Genomic DNA, 17,349 nt, shown 5'->3' on the forward strand with positions numbered 1-17,349 from the left:
ACTGAAATAGCCACTATTTATTGGGTCAAGATTAATCCAGCATTTAGGCAAGAAGAATGTTAGTCCAGTCATCTGCTACTTTTGGTAGCACGTATGGTGGTGGCACTTTCTAAAGTAAAAATAACACACATAGGCTAAAAAATAAATTTTCCCTGATTTTTGAATTCTGTTTACTTTTAAGATCTTAGGAAGTTATAATGACTCACACTTGCACATTTAATAATGACTTTTATTAAGAATGCTATGACACAAAATTAGAAACATTCTTCAAACAGTGTCTCCACTTGTAAGTACTTAGATATTTAAAGAAAACAACTAAATGGCTATTTGGGAAAACTGGGCCCTTTGGTTGCAAAACCAAGTGCTGGGGCCAGAGTAAGTGCTCAAGAAGTACCAGTGAGTTCTCCCAAGGGGATTTCTTAGGGGAAAATGTGATGCCTTTTGCACATGTTACTATGGTGTGAGTCCAGTATTGGTAGGAAATCAGTAAAGTTCCCTGCACTTAGTACTGTGTGTGTTGCCGTCTTGTGTCTAGCCCGTGATCGATATTCTAGAGATGATATGAGAAATATTCCAGACCTGACCTTAGAGTTTGTAATCCAATTGGGAGAAGCAAAGCTTTTTATGCAAAACATAATTAGAGAACCAAGCAATATCATCTGTAATCTAGAAGTAAAATGTGAGGTATGTTTTTAATTCCAAGAGCCTGTAGGTGGTTCTGAACTACAAGCGTCCTTTTGGGTTTTTCAGAGGTTTCTGTTTAGATGGCTCAGGTTTAATCTCATGGGGATAGCAGGGAACCAGATGAGACCTGCTGAGGTGGCCGCAGTTCTGATTCTAGTGGGCAGGCTGCCTCCCCTCTGATACTGCGTGAGGCGTTACTAATGCTGGCAACAGTTTGCGTTTAGCCAATTTCCAAAAGCAGCCTGCACATCCCTCCTGAGGTTGGTCCCATAAATTCTGCTCTTTCCTGTCGTGAAGCGTTCCTCATCATCACCTCCCTTTTCACACGTTGTGCAAAGCCTTGCATTGGGATAGCAAATGGCTGCAACTTTCACTGCTTGCTTTTCCCAAGTCGAAGAAAAATTCCAGTGCTGGCAAAGCAAGGACATCGCTATTTTCTGACAATTGAATGTCTTCAGGGAACTGGCCTCAGTGCTGATAGGGGTCTGTATTCCTCTGGTAAGAATAGCACTGTTTCCATTAGAGGGGACCAGGATGGGTAGACAGGCTAAGACGTCTCATTACTCTTTGCTCTGTGTATTTGTATGACAGCTCGGGTGTCTGGCTTACCTTCCTGAGATTGAGAGCCATAGCTTTATCCATTTAATAACAACCACAGTGACAGTGCTGATAATGGCTAGCATTTACCTAGCACTGTGTGCCCTGGAACATTTAATAGTTTCACTCTATGAACTCGTTTGTTGGTCTTGGTGCCATGTGTCCAACATAAGGCTAGCAGGACCCATCTGTCCTTGCCCATCCTTATTCTGTGCCACAACAACCCCTGGTTGTGATTAAGATATTAATGTTAAAGAGGGAACTGAGTTCTGATTACTCATCTTCAAAACCATTCTGTCATCTTCATGCACATGCCCTGCAGGCAGCCAGCCAGTAAAGGGTCCTTCATACCTATCCCGTTCCTGGCTGGTGGCTCTCAGAATCTGCCGTGGCTCTTGGATGCTATTTGTCCTCCTGCCCTTGGGTGACTGGCTGTCAGAAAACCTTCATTTCCTTGTTGGATTCTGCCTCCAGGAAGCAAAGCCGACCCAGTGGTTTCTGTGGGTCAGCTGCACTTGGCTGTCTGCACTGGGGAAGATATTTGGCTTGTTGGCTGTTTTATGCCCCTTGGACTGTCAGGTCCAAGTGTACCATTGGCCACAGCATCCAGTCTGTGTTATCAGAGCAAGGCCCTATGGTCAGGAGACCCTTAGCCGCCAAGGGTCTGTTGTCTCCTGGTGTCTTTGCCTGAAGTCCTCTGGCCTTCCTGCTTTTCATCATTGAGTGCATCTATAAGCTGACCCGCTGCCAGGTATCATGTCTGAGCATTTTGGCAAGGAGAGTCTGTGAGAGAGGTTTTCTTGGCAACCATAAAATAAAAGTACTGTAAGGAGCTGCTAAATAAATTTGCACCGCTTTAGCCAGGGAATTTCAGCTCTCCTGGGTGGGATGGTGATAGGGGTTGTGAAATGCAAAAAAAAAAAAAAAAAATTATGAGGCTCGGCTGTCAGCTCGATGGCTCATTTATTTGATGGTCCTAAGGAGATGTATGTTTGGTACACTGAGGATGTTTATCAAACTCATTTCCTCTTGTATTTGTCCAGAGAGTTAGCAAATGGGGGTTTTTTGGTCTATTTTTTCTACCATGAGACAAAGTGAAGGGAAATCTCTCAGTCCCTTTGCTCAAGTTAAGTTGGTCCTGTGTATCTGCAGTGGTGATGGTGGGAGCATACTGCCTACACGTCAAGGGCATCGAACACCCAGAACAGGATGAAGACCAACACCTAGTCTATGGGAATTAGTTTGTGAGTCTGTACCCTGTTTGTTTCTTTGTTTCATTATTGTTTTTTGAGACAGGATCTTGCTCTGTTGCCCATGCTGGAGTTCAGTAGCACAATTATAGGTCAGTGTACCCTCCAACCTCTGGGCTCAAGCAATCCTCTCACCCCAGCCTCCCAAGTGGCTGGACCTACAGGAGTGTGCCACCATACCTGGCTAAGTTTTTTAAAAAATTTTGTATAGCTGGGCACAATGGCTCATACCTGCAATCCCAGCACTTTGGAAGACTGAGGAGGGAGGATCACTTGAGCCTAAGAGTTTAGGACCAGCCTGGGCAATACAGCGAGACCGTATCTCTCCAAAAAATTAAAAAATTAGCCGGTGGTATATGCGTGGAATATCAGCTACTCAGATAGCTGGTGAGAGGATCACTTGGGCCCAGAAGGTCATGGCTGCAGTGAGCTGTGATCACGCTGCTGCACTGTAGCCTGGGCTACAGAATGAGACCATAAATAAATAAATAAATAAATAAATAAATAAATAAATAAATAAATAAAATTTTTGTAGAGACAGGGTCTCACTATGTTGCCCAGGATGGTCCCAATCTCCTAGACTGAAGCAGTTCTCCTGCCCTGGCTCTGTTTTAAAGAGGGTAAAATAACCAGATTCAAATAAGAGTCATTTTTGTCATTTCTCATCCCAAGTAGCTGCTGGGAGGAGGTATGAGGGGTAGTGGGGAAGAGCCTCAGAAGAGCCTTGGTAACACTTACTGGGCTGGATGTTGTTTTACTGACTTGCTTCATTATAAAATGAATTATTTTGCATTCAGCCTCATAATGATGAGTGTTCACATCTCATATACATGGTCTTCAGCAGATATTCCAATAGCTCAGTCTCAGGAACACCAGATTAAGTGTCTGTGAGGAGAAATGGCACAGGGGCCTCATTTAATAATTAGGAATGCGCTGCTTTTAGTAGGAAATTCATTTTCATACTTAAGTTCATTCAGACTTCAGGGACACATTGTGGAGCTATTGAAAATATAAATGCCATCCACAACAATCATAGACATTTAGTAGACACTAAGTAATTTCTGTGGTAAAAAAAAAAAAAAAAAAAAAAATGAACTGATGGCAACAAGTTCAATTCTAAGTCTACAAATGTGCAGGTTCTCTAAGCAAATAAGATGTTTTTTTCCAACATTCCCTTGGAGCCTGGGTTCCAAAAGAAATCCTTTCCACTCTGACCAGTGAGTCCTTTTCCCTGCACCTCTTCCTTGGGAATTATGGCCTTAAACACTACAGAAACCAAAAAAAAAAAAAAAAAAAAAAAGGATTAAAGCTAGAATATGTAAACACATTTTAATGATTTTTTTCCTGGTTAACAAAGTAACACATGATTCCTATAGGAAATTTAGAAAATCCAAAACAGAAAACAAAAATCACTCATAAGCATATCACTGGGAAATAGACTTTTATGTGTTTCTTCATCTCCTTTTTCCTCCTGTCTTTTCTCCTTTTCTTTATCCCTCTCCCTCACAATTGTAACAAAATTAAGAGAATATTGAAAATATAACTTTGTATCCTGTTCTTTCACTTAGCATTGTATCAGCCTATATAAGTAAGTCATGAAACCCAGAAGCTATGAAGGAAAGATTGATAACTGGACTATATCAAAACAAAACTTCAACCAGGCAATAATATTTACAACCCATACAACCAATATAACAAATTATTACTATTCCGTAATATGAGCTTCTTAAAAAATAATCAAAAAGATAAACAACTCAAGTTTTTAAATGGTTAAACCATGTGAATAGGCAAGAAAAAATACAAATGGCCCTTAAACATATATTTTTCTTAAAGCTTAATTGCATTAATAGTCAAAAAATGAAGTTGAAACAATGAGCTCATTTTTCACTGGCAGTTTGGCAAGAATTATAAGGATGATTCCATCTAGCCTGAACAAGGAAGCCAAAACATTGACACTTTCATGTGCTACTGGTGGGAATATAAATTGATTCAACCCTTTTGGAAGACAATTTCTCTACATCTGTTTAAATTTTAAATATTTATGCCCTTTGATGTGGCATTTCCACTTCTAAAAAAATGTATCCTAAATAAACACTCCTACAAGTGTGCAAATCATGTTCATTACTCCATTGTTTGAAGGTGCAAAAAATTTAAAATAACCCAAATGTTTATGTAGAGGAACTGGTTAAATTGTGGTACATTTTTATAATGGAATTGTGTGCAACCATTATAGAGAATGAGCCAGAGGCATAGGAGGTATAAATATGTCCAAGACAATTGTTAAGTGAGAAAAGTATGTTGCTGTATAATATTGTGTTAGTGTAGCATTGAGAAGAAAAGATTGGAAGACTTTGAACCCATCATCATTTTCTCTGTACTTTTTTCAGGAATGATCAATTTTATATAATGAAAATATTACTTTTATAATCAAAAAAACCATTTTCAAATAACATTTAAAGATTCTGTTATAAACATTTCCTTACATTTTTAGTCCTTCTTAAAATTTTGGCAGCTTTCATAAGATTCTGTCATAGAAATACCATAATTTAGCCATTCCACGATTGATACATAATTTAGCTTTTTTGCTAATTACATAGGATGCAGCAGCCAATATCTTTGTAAAATAAGATTCTTAATTTTACACTCGCAAGAGTATCACATCACATAGCAGAGATTGAGAATTTAACCTGAAAAGAATTCATTGAGTTATTCTGAATGTACAAGGTTGATGTTTTTCTAATCTTTTTATTTTATTAATTACTTATTTTTTAAGATAGAGTTTCAGTCTGTCACCCAGGCTAGAGTACAGTGGTGTGATCATGGCTCACTGCAGCCTTGACCTCCCAGGCTCAAGTGATCTTCCCGCTTTGGCCTCCCAAAGTGCTGGGATTCAGGCGTAAGCCACTGTGCCTGGCCTTAATCTTTTTAAAGCTTACCTGGACTATAGATGGCCCATATGGAGGCAAAAGATTTGGGCCCCACTCTCTAGGTACACAGCTCTGCTACCCTACTGTGAGCATAATTCATCACTAGTTTTTGTAGTCTCAGTGTAAAGAAGACCAGAGATCTTGGCCTCAGGAGATCCTCTTCCCAAAGCTCAGTCCCAGGCTCTCTCCTCATTTCATTCCTTCTCCCGAGGTGAACTCATCCACACCCAGGTAATGACTCAGATTTGTAGCTCTGATCCAGCCTTCCCTTTGACATCTAGCCATGTGTATTCAGCTGCTTATTAAATGTCTCCACTTGTATGTCTAAAAAAAGTAGCTCAATCTGTCCAAAATAAATTCTGTGATCGAGAACCTGCTGATACCTCCTTCCCTTTATCCCCTACATCCTTCTATTACTAAATTCCATTGCTTTCCCCCAATAGTTCTTGACACATCTAGTTCTCTTTACCTTACCGCCCTCCCTATACCAGGCCACCATCATTTATCTCCTGGATACTCTAGTAGTTTCCCAAATGATCTCCTCATGTTCATTCTCAACTCCTCTGATCTGGAGTCTTGTAAAATGAAAATCTAATGTCACCCCTCTCCTGAGTCAGAGTTTTCCATGGTTTATTGGGCTAAAGACTGAAATCCTCACTGGCCCCTGCCTCATCTGGTCCCTGCTGTCTCCTGTCTCAGTGCTCCCTTCTCTCGCCACCCAGGACTCCAACCACACTAGTCTTCATTTCTTGACTGAACCCCCTCACCTCTGTTCCTTCCTTCTGAAATTCTCCTTACCCTCACTTTCCCTTCTTTCTGTCTCTTCATTTGGTTAATAATCTTCACAGCTCAGTTCAAATGTCACTTTCCTGGGAAATCTTCCCCCAGTGCTAGGTCAGGCCATCCCTTGATCTATTCCCATGTTTTCTCCTCATTGCACTCACCACAGTTGATAATTGTAAATTTACTTGTATGGTGATCTGTCTGCTTCTCCCACCATATATTAACCCCTTTGTGGGTAGAAATGGTGCCCCCTTTGCTTACTGTTGTATCCCAAGATCCTGGCATATGGCCAGGCTCATGGACGATACTCAAAGAACGGTTGGGTGGGTGAAGGGATGGATATCTCATGTCAGGTGATACTTGAATGGCACTACTGTCTAACTCAAGATGAAACCAGATGTTACGCTTTTGCTAATTCCGTGACTTTTCAAAAGTCTTTTGCCAATTTAATACAATCAGTCTTGCTTTGAAACAATTTTAAGTATAAACCGAGACACTCGAAACACAAGCCAGTCCTAAGTAGTTTTATTCTGAAATTAAGATCATAACCCACATTCACTCACTTGGCAGATGCCCCCTTTTCACACTTACCTACATGCTAGTTCCTCCTCCTCAGGGGAAGGCAGCAAATGATCTGCACATTTGACCACTTGAGAGATTTGCTGTGCACTCCCCTATTCCTATATCCTCAAGGACTGTAAAATCCATTGAACTCTTTATTTATGCACAAGCTAAGAAGCAAAGCAAAAAAGAAGAAGAAGAAGAAGAAGAAAAGAACCTTGCTTTGCAGTATTTCAATTATGCATTTCATATTAATATGCATAAAACATCCTTTTATCATAGTGCCATCTTAGGATATTTATTGATTCTCTCAGGTGGTTCTTGTTTCAATTAAAGTCCTTTTGGGAAACAGTCTGTCAGGAGGATTGGCCAGTGACACCACTACATAGAAGGGATTGGGCCTGGTGTAGTAAGTTACAAGCCCAGGCCTTGGAGGTGAGCAGAAGTAAATCTGAATCCTGATTTTACCCCTGTCTAGCTAGCTATATGATCTTGGGGTAGAGCCTACTTCATAGGGTTATTTTGAGGATAAAATAATATGGATAAAGCACTTAGCATTTGATGAACATTCAGTGTATGTTCACCACTGAAGACAATGTTATTGTTGTTATTCACAAAAGCTTTTTTCCAGGTTTTCTGGACAGACCCACAGACTCATCGCCCCCAAAGGAGCAACAGACAAATGGCAGTATGCTGACAATCATAAATTGACTGTGTATTTTGTGCTAACGGGTATCAAAGTTGTACTTTATTAAATATTATCTTTTAGATTCAGATATTAAAATGTTTATAGATGACATAGTTCATGTCTTGGATTTGTTTCAGAATAATCTGATAAAAGATGGATCAGGGAGGGAGGGAGTCGATGTAGAGAGGGAACATGTTTGGATGTACAGTGGCAGCCGCCGAGGCTGTTTGATCGGTATGAGAGTTGTGTCATTCTCCCTACTTTTGTCTATTTTGAAATTTCCCATGATAAAAGTTGAAAAATATGTTTAAAATAGTTCATATAAATAGCCTCCTAGATTCATTCTTGTTCAAGGAGCCAGCTCTCAGCTCGCTTTCCTTTATCTCTTTTGGAAGAGTAACTGATTCTAGTGATCTAAGCAGTAAGACTCATGTCAATCTGTTTTATTACTCTCGGGATAGCTTATGGTGGAAACAAAATAAATCCAATTTCTGAATCTCCTTTGTCTTCAATCACTTGGGAATTCTCTCTGAAACTACTGTGGGCATTTTAAGTAACCCTGATTACCCAGCAAGAACAATGTAGCTTTCAGACAAGCACAGAGGATAGAATAACTCTTTCTACCCTTCTATGCTTGCATGACAAAAGCTGTAGCTATTAAATACCGGTGCTCAATGAGCTAATGAATGGCGAGCCGGTAATTGTGGTTTTGGCATTTTAGGATGTGAGCCTCTGCCCTGTATGAACTTGTAATCTTCATTGTGTAGCCTTGTTAAGTTCGGCTGCTGAGTTACATGTTGGCATAGGAAGCTGAGGCACTCCTAAGCCAAAAACTGACCTCTGCATATTTCAAACTAAAGTCAGGAGGCTTAGGGTGACTTCTTTTGCTTTAACAAAAAAAATAAAGGCATGATTTCCCTTTAGAGTGGAAGCTGACCATGACTGTAAATGGCTCTGTAATCTTTGGCTTTGTTTGAGTCACCCCCTCCATGTTCTGCTCTTCCGTTTGGATGCAAGCCAGCACAAGGATAAGTGTTCTGCTTGATCCTCGTTGTTTAATAATTGACCCTTCAAAATCTCTTTCTTTCTCCAGCTTCACCAAAGAGAATAATTTAAATTTTGATTTCAGGTTTCTTCTTTTCCCTCTCGAGTCTCTCTAAGGGGTAAAACATGTGGCTTTTTATAAGTTTAAGTACTTTGGAGCGAAGTTTATGGAGTGTCCTTCCATCCCCTAAAAATAAGATAGGCTCCGAGTTGGCCAGGGCAGTCACATTGAGGTCCATCTGAAATGCTTCTGTGGATCCCTTTGGTCAGCACCTCCTGCCAGGACCATGCTGGAGCTGCTAAAAAGGAAGACAGATGCACAGACAGAGCCTTCTGGAATACAGTGCAGGGTGTGCTATCATAGAAGTATAAACTGGGCACCCTAGAAGCAGAGTTGATATTACTATGACTCTCTGGGGACATCAGGACAGACTTCACAGAGCAGGTATGAGATACTTTTGCTGAAGGCAGAACTGGTAACCTGGAATTACATTATGCGCTTAATTGAACCCTCTTGGGATCCCAGTTTGAGTGATCTGTCTTACTAGATAGCACCTGGTGTGAGAACAGCCATGGCGTTTCCTTTACGGCTCACACAGTTCTGAGAATGCCTAAAATTAGATTGAAATCAGGATTAAGGTGTCTAACCTGCCTTTGTGGCCTCGGGCATCCTGTGACCAGGATGAGTCATATTCTTGTCTTGCCCACTTGTGTCTTCTGAGAGCTGCGTCCCAAGACTTCCCCATGCAGAGCTGATTGTAATAGTTGACGGACAAAACTGATGGCCCAGCACTTTCCCTCCCCGCGCAATTCCTGCTGCCCATGACAACAGCTGAGTAATAAGCAGTCAGACCTCTTACCTGGGACATTAGTCACAAGCTCTTAAGCAACTGCGGGTCAACTCTTGAGACCGTTGTGGATTTCTGTTAGCACTTGTTTCTGTTGCCCAAGAAGATCCTTTCCAAGACTTCAGCAGGCATGCTGGCTTCGGGAAAATTCTGAAACTCAGTGACCTTGTTTGGAAATGTGAGTGAGAGTGTTCTGGGCTCAGGTCCACACAGGCCTGGCTTGTCAGGCTAGGACACAGTGTCAATAAAGCTGGGCTCATGGGCTTTGTCCCCCCGGCTGTGCTCTCTCCTGGGGCTGCAGACTAGCGTGTCCAACCTCAGCCAGGTGCCTCTCTACTGTGTGCCCTCAGCCCCAGAAGAGCCAGGCACCCAGGCCTTATAGTGCCTCCCAAGTCAGAAAACACTTGTGGAAGAACTGAGAGTGTTGGCCTCCTTCACGGGACAGGACCCCAATCATCCTCACCCCTGCTCCCGACCTGGGCTGCTGTGATTGCAACCTCTTGTAGGTTAAATTGGCTGTGCTCATATTGTATGCATGTGGTGGGGCAAGGGGAGGAAGCAGCTTCCACAAATCAGCCCGCTGAAAACACTTAGTTATATGCGACATGGGATTCTGCATGGAGAAGGGCTGATTTGGAGCCAGGACTGGGTTTGTGTTAGAGACACAGAAAGCTTGCTTCGCTGAAGTGGGTGCACAGGTACTCAGCATGCCTTTGCCTTATGCCCCTGACACCTGGGGAGGCTGCTGCTAAGAGCAGAGAAGTCTGTTCTACGTTCCATTGATCCGTGCCATGAAAGCTTTGCTGCTTTAACCACACTTACTGGGGATTCCTGGAATACCAGACTTGCTTTCCATTCCTGGGCATTTTCTAGTGGCCATTTTCTGTAAGACCTGCATGGCCAGGCTGTATCAACTCACAGGACACCGTGTGGAAACCAGTCATGCCAGTTCTGTCATCACCTACCTCCTCCAAGCCAGCAACGTGATCCAGGCTGGACAGAGACCAACCTTTTGCCTTGGGCCATGCAGGCCAACAGACCTTGATTCTCACACTGAGGCAGGAAAATAGAACCTTAAGTGCCCTGATACGACCCACAGTGAATGTGACACTCCAGAAAGAGCAGTCAGCTGCAGCCACTGTGAAGATGCCACAGCAAGGGGGGCTCCAGGCAGCCCAAGGCCATGGCAGCCTCCCACAATGGCAGTTAACCACAAAGCTCCAGGCCACCCTAGTGACCTGCAGCTTCCTCGTCACTGATCAGCCTATGTGGGTTGCCTCTGAGCATATTGTTCCTTTAAAAACCAAAGTGTAAATGTCTCACCCAAAAGGCCAAGCTGCTGCTCTGTCCAGTCTAGACTGTGCCTGTGAGGCTAGCAGTGCCACCTTCCCTCTGTAACAGTGCCCTGGGGTATGATTGGCAACAGGAGAACCCTGTGCCTGTGCTGGGAAGCGGGTTGTTTTAAGAGAGCACTGCCTTTTATTTATAGACAGCTTTATCGTACACGGCTATGTTCCTGCCGACCTTGAGGACTCTTTACTAAACAATCCTGCTGCTGAATATTCACTTCCTTCCATGTGAATTTGCTCTTAGGGATTGGAGGAGGAGTGGAAAATGCCTTGAACCAGAGTCTCCATAATCTATTAGGCTTCTTGTGCACCTGGGGTACCCAGAAACAAACCCTCTTCTCACTCTGGTTTTCCTTTTCCTGGTTAACATCCCCACAAACCTACTGGATTTAAGACAGAAACCCAGGAGTCATTTCTGCTGCTTCTCTCTGCCCATCTCTAAGTGATTATCAAGCCTTATTACTGATTTTGCTTTCACCAAAGCCCTACTTCCTTTCTCCTGACTGAGTCCTTATTTTCCATTCTATTCATCACTGTTCTGGTTCAGATCTTAACATCTCTTCCCTGGACGGTTTCAGCCTCCCCTAACCGATCTTTTCTTGTCCAGCCAGGAATCAGTTACTCCCTTAATTAAGGAGCATCAGGAAGTTCCTTTTGCCTAATATCTGAAAATGAAAATTCCTTAGTGTGATACTCAGGACCCTTCATGGTTTGAAGGACTTAACTTTCCTTGTAGCCCTGGGATTTTTCATGGCCCCAGCACTCCTGTGTCCTGTGCTGCCCGCCCCTCAGCCTCCTCCACCATACCCGGGGTTCTCTGAGTCCACCTGCACAGCCACACCACTGGGCTTGCTGCCGTGTCCCCGCCCCATCCGCCTCTCCATGGCAGCCTTCTCACTCCCCCTTCTCTGCCTGGGAGACTCTGACTCATGCTTTCAGACCCAGCTCAATTTCTACTTCTGCTGTGAGGCTGTCTCTCTCTCCTCCCACTGGAAGGAATTGTTCTCTCTTACGTTTCTCTCGTAGCACTTGGTTCATGCCTTCATCATGCCACTAGGATGATACAGCAATTGGTGTGTTCCCCCCTCCCCTGCCCCTCCCCTGTCTATCCTGTCCATTTGTGTGTGTGTGTGTCTGTATATAAGATATATATCTATTTGTTTTACACACACACACACACACACACACACACTTCTTTCTTTTTCTCTCTTTTCATTTTGGAGACAGGGTCTCACCCTGTCGCCCAGGCTGGAGTGCAGTGGTGCACTCTCAGCTCACTGCAGCCTCAGCCTCCTGGGCTCAAGTGATCCTCCCACCTCAGCCTCCCAAGTAGGTGGGACTACAGGTGCATGCCCCCATGCTCAACTAATTTTTGTATTTTTTGTAGAGATGGGATTTCACCATGTTGCCCAGGCTCATCTCAAACTCCTGAACTCAAGCAATCTGCCTGCCTCAGCCTCCCAAAGTGTTGGGATTACAGGCACCCGGCTGACAAGTATTTCTTAAGTACATTATGCCAGGCATAATGGCGAACCACATAAACACAATCCCGGCCATCATGGAGCTTCTAGCCTAGGAAATATTTGTCTCCCATTACACTGTGAGTTCCTTGCAGATGAAGATCAGCTGTGCTCCTAGTGCCTGTCACCACCCCTGGCACACAGTGGCCACCTCCCCTAGGGGTGTTCACTCTGACTCTGATGGGTAGAGATGGGTGCTAGAGTGGAGGGTGGGGGATAGGCTGAGTACAAGGTAAGTGGAAAGCCTAGAAAAGCCACATTCTGCCCTCCGTTTTTAAAGGACAGCCTACGTTTTCCTGTGGTTAGCCCATTCTTAATGGGCCCATCATCTTGGAGCCATGAGGCAAGTTCTGAGACTTGATCTAAATTTGTCATCCAGATAGCACAGAGAAGCTCACACGGCCGCATGTGGCCGCACTTTGTGTGTGTGTGTGTGTGTGTGTGTGTGTGAGTGCATGTGTGTGAGTGCCCATTCTGAGAGGTGGATGGTTTGGGATCCGGCTGCCCTATCTCATGCTGCTCTTCGCATCTTTCAGAGATCTGAAACTGGACAACGTCCTCTTGGACCACGAGGGTCACTGTAAACTGGCAGACTTCGGAATGTGCAAGGAGGGGATTTGCAATGGCGTCACCACGGCCACATTCTGTGGCACCCCAGACTATATCGCTCCAGAGGTGAGTGCAGCTGCTTGATGCAGCTTTGAAATCTGAGCTCTTCAGTAACTCTGACCAGAAATGCCACTGGCTGCTTTTATGTGCTGCAGCGTTGGGGGCAGTGTTGAAAGCCGACACCTCTAGACTCCTTTATGGCTCATTGGGTGAATGATGGCTGAAAATGACCTAAGTCACTCTAATAAGAATTTGAGTTAAAAAAAAAAAAAAATTGTAGATTTTGCAGTTGCTTTGGGCTTTAGCACTAAATGAAGACAAAGTGAATGCCACTCATGGCTATTTATTTTCCTCTTCGTCTCTACTTAGTGATTTAATTTCAGCATCATTTAGCAGAACTAAAGAAAGGTTCTTGAATCCTTCCCGTATGAGTGAGTGAACCCAGTCTCCTTTTTTTTCCCTCACTGATATATTTCCAGAACCCTTTCTGTTCGGGATCTGCACGAGCCCATCACTGTGGCCCAATCATAAATATTTGCTCACCATACCGGAGAAGGCATCTCTGAGTTGACCACAGGGAAAACAGACCACTCTGTAGAAATGGAAAGAAATATGCATGCTAGCACAGGAGACTTTAAAAAAAAAAAAAAAAAAAAAACTTTGATATTTCCTAATGCATCAATTTCCCTAGTTATGAAGAACACATTTGTTAATCTGATGTATGAACCACCTTCTCCCGCTGCCCCCTTTGCACAGATCCTCCAGGAAATGCTGTATGGGCCTGCAGTAGACTGGTGGGCAATGGGTGTGTTGCTATATGAGATGCTCTGCGGTCATGCGCCCTTTGAGGCAGAGAACGAAGATGACCTCTTTGAGGCCATACTGAATGACGAGGTGGTCTACCCTACCTGGCTCCATGAAGATGCCACAGGGATCCTCAAATCTGTAAGTTTGGCTTACCCAGCTAGTTTCTGATCTATTGCAGACCAGCTTGTTTTATGTGCTTCTGGTGTCTTTTCAGTGCCTCCCACCAGTAAACCACTAGCTCTAACTAAAATTTGTGTTCTAATCTAAAGAAGCAAAGAACCAGAGTTCTCTCAGGCTGTTACCCTCTCTTATGTAATACACCCTCTTTTATGCAATAGTTATTTTGGGGCCAATTTCAATAGTCCTTGATAACTTTGTTTGCCAAATAGCAAGTATTTCTAGCGCTTCAAACTTTAGTTGAGGGGAGGTGATGTTTCCCCTTCATACAGTCAGGCCATGCCAGAGTTTTGGGTCAAGCGAATGCCATTCCCAGCCTGTTATTATATCAGTTGTGAGGTGATGTTTCCCCTTCATACAGTCAGGCCATGCCAGAGTTTTGGGTCAAGCGAATGCCATTCCCAGCCTGTTATTATATCAGTTGTGTTTCTGTTGGCATCTTCAAGGAGCAGGATGAAGGGCCTTTCTCTTAGGGCTGGGAGAGGAGAAGGAAGGTTTTCCAAACCTCTGCAGATCTCTTTTGCCTCCAAGTTATTCTTATGCAAGCCAGGTGCCACGCCCAGGCTGCAGGTGCAGTGTTGTAATGGATCATGTTGAGAAAGTCTTTTCTGTGTGTGCATTTAAGGCACTGTGCTGGACGCCTTTGAATTGAGGAAAAACATGTATTGGACGCCTTTATGTTGAAAATAAAGTACATGTAATTTGGGTCAATTCTGTAACCACATTAGTTGAGTTCTAAAATCATGTTTTTTCACCTACTATATGCAGAGGGGATATAAAGGCAAATAAAAGATCAGTTGTTTGAGAAGGGATAAATCAGAACAATCTATATTCTGTTGGATAGTATCTATGGCATAAGAATTACTATCCTTAAGTTATATCCTTTCAGTAATTTGAGGCAAAAGCAAAATGTGAGAAATATTTGCTATCTTGTTGAAAGACTTGTTTCTCTTTAGAAACTTCTAGCCCTATAATCAGTGCCATTTCAAGGACATTTTTTATGTGGGTCACTGTGTACTGGGGCTGAAGGTTTGATTGTCCCTGAGAATTCTCTACATCACTAAAAGAGGAATACTCACAGAAACCCTTCTGAGGCAAATATTACCGAAGTGAATCATAACACATGGCTCGATTCTCAAGCTGAGGTGCCAGTACCCTCCTGAAATTGAGAAAGCACTAATCTCACAGAAATAAAAATCTCACAGTACTTTGGGATTCTACCAAATGTCTCCTATCTAACATGTTTTTGTAAGAACAGTTCATTTTTATATTAGTGGAAATTTTAGAGGAAACCATAAACATGGCTTTTATAATTTTATGAAAAAAAAAAAGTCATAGAGAAAGGCTTGTCTTCGTGGATTTGTGCCATGAAGTTTCTTAACTTCCTGAAGGGAAATGTACTCACCTAGGTTGGCTGCAGCCAATTTTGATAACGTAAACCACGATAACACAGCCTCATCATGCTGCAGAGGGAGGCGGACTTTGCATGATCATTTTCCTACTTCCATGGCCCAGAACCTGGCTTTTTGCGAAAAAGCATGCCAGCCTTCTGTGGCCGGCAACAGCCACCTTCATCATACTAATGGTTTTCCATGCCCCACATATTTAGTCCAATTACTGTCGCTGATTTAGTAGTTTTTAATATTTAGATGAAGGATCCCAGAGTTCATAATTCACATGAAAATACTGGTTCTAGCCATAAAGAAATGCCTGTTGTCAGCATTGGTCACTAGGCTTGGTACCATGAAGCGTAGGAAATAAAAGTCAGTCCATGCCTCAAGAAATTTTTATGTTCTCTGATATAAACACTGGATTAGCAATCCAGATCAGTGTTTCTCTGATAGATACCATATGCCTTTTGAATCTAGGTCTAGTAGAAATCTTAAGAGGCCACATCACCATTTGGGTTGGACATTCCTAATTCTTTGTCTTTACATTTTTAGAAGTCCTCAACCTTATTCTCGTGTTTCAGAGTCCTCTTGAGAGAGTTCTTTCCAACTAAATCTGAAATTAGGTGTCATCCCCTTAGCCTAGAACCTAGGACAAGTACTAAGCAAGGTTAAGATTCATATGGAATTTCTAAGACTGTTTCTTTTTAACCAGGTGAGCTCAGTTACTTCAAGCTATATCTTTTATGTAAATATGGATATTTTTGGTAACGACCAAATATATTATCCAGTAATAGCCTCATGGTCTTTCCTCCAAGAGGAAACAGCCTCTGGTGCCTAAGAATCGCATACAGTGGAGACTGAGTTGTTCTCTCTCCTTGCAGGTTCACTTTTGGGAAGCTACAAGTCCCTTCACTTCTCTTTATTTCAGCTCCTTTCTCGTGCCAGCTGCTCCACTGATGGAGGCAGCAGCTGCGACTGTTACATATCATGTGTCTAGCACTCATTTTCCTAAGTGACACTTGACACTCTCTCTGGGCGTCTTCCACATAGGAAGGAGCAGGGGCTCTGGGCTCACAGCGCAAGGCCTGCCTCCCAGTCCTGTTACCTTCCGGCTGAGTGACCTTGCCGAGCCTCTGTGCCTCTCTGAATCTCAGTGTCCTTGCTTGTAAAATAGAGGTAATAAAATCCATACCAAAGGGTGATTGTCCGGATTATATGAAATAATATAGGTAAACTTCCCGGGCACACAATAAGCATTCCGTGTTTTCCTCCTTCAAGGCATGTACCTTCAATGTTGTCAGATAAAATTACTAAAAAAAAAAAAAAAAAAAAAAATCACTAAGAGGATTTCTGGGATTTTTTTTCTTTTTCTTTCTTTCTTTTTCTTTTTTTTTTTTTTTTTTTTTTTTTTTGGTACATTTTATTCTCCATGCCTAAAAACAAGAAGCTTAAATGGTATAGATGAGAACATTCAGCTAGTCTTTGCAGGGGACTGAGACATTTAAATAGAAATGTGATCAAAGAGAAGAAAGAAATATTCAGAGCACTCAAGACTCGACTTGAGGAGACACACTGAGGAGAGAAAGGCATCAGAATTGGGTTGGTTAAGAACCTGCCTCCAGAGCAGAGCTGCCTGGGGGCAGATCTTGGCTCTTTGACTAATAGGCTGTGTGACATTGGGCAAATGGCATAAGTCTTGCATGCCTTAGTTTCCTCTCCATTTCCTTGGGCAAATGGCATAATTCTTCCATGCCTCAGCAGGTGGGGTAACCAACCCACAGGGCTACTGCGTGGTTGGCATGAGATAACATGTGTGGGCGCCTGAAGCAGTGCTTGGCACAGGGTACCTACCAGGAAGTGTCCTGCACTGTTACCGCTGAGAGCTGCATGCATGAAATGAGTTTTTTACACTCTGTCCTTATCTCTGCAAAAGTATTTGTCATATTAGGAGAAGGGTTTGAGATAGCAAGGCGTGCTATGCCAACCACTCAGGCTGCTTTCTGGCTCTAATTGCAACTTGATTTAATTAGGCCAATATAGTTATTTTACTACCAGAAGAAAACTTAGAGATTGTCCATTCCAACCCCCTCATTTTATAGAGGAGGAAACCGTGA

The 17,349-nt window shown here is 42.9% G+C and overlaps 1 protein-coding gene across 2 annotated transcripts in view; it reads left to right on the forward strand.

Moving 5' to 3' along the window:
• The window catches only part of PRKCH (protein kinase C eta), a 231,216-nt gene that overhangs the window by 197,203 nt on the left and 16,664 nt on the right, over positions 1 to 17,349 (forward strand). For both annotated transcript variants that reach the window (XM_007986896.3, XM_007986897.3), the window contains exons 11-12: positions 12,788 to 12,926; positions 13,617 to 13,805. In XM_007986896.3, coding sequence (XP_007985087.1) covers positions 12,788 to 12,926; positions 13,617 to 13,805 — 328 coding nt within the window. The remainder of the gene's footprint in view (positions 1 to 12,787; positions 12,927 to 13,616; positions 13,806 to 17,349) is intronic.

This window comes from Chlorocebus sabaeus, chromosome 24 (genome assembly GCF_047675955.1).
Source record: "Chlorocebus sabaeus isolate Y175 chromosome 24, mChlSab1.0.hap1, whole genome shotgun sequence".
Lineage (NCBI taxonomy): Eukaryota > Metazoa > Chordata > Mammalia > Primates > Cercopithecidae > Chlorocebus > Chlorocebus sabaeus.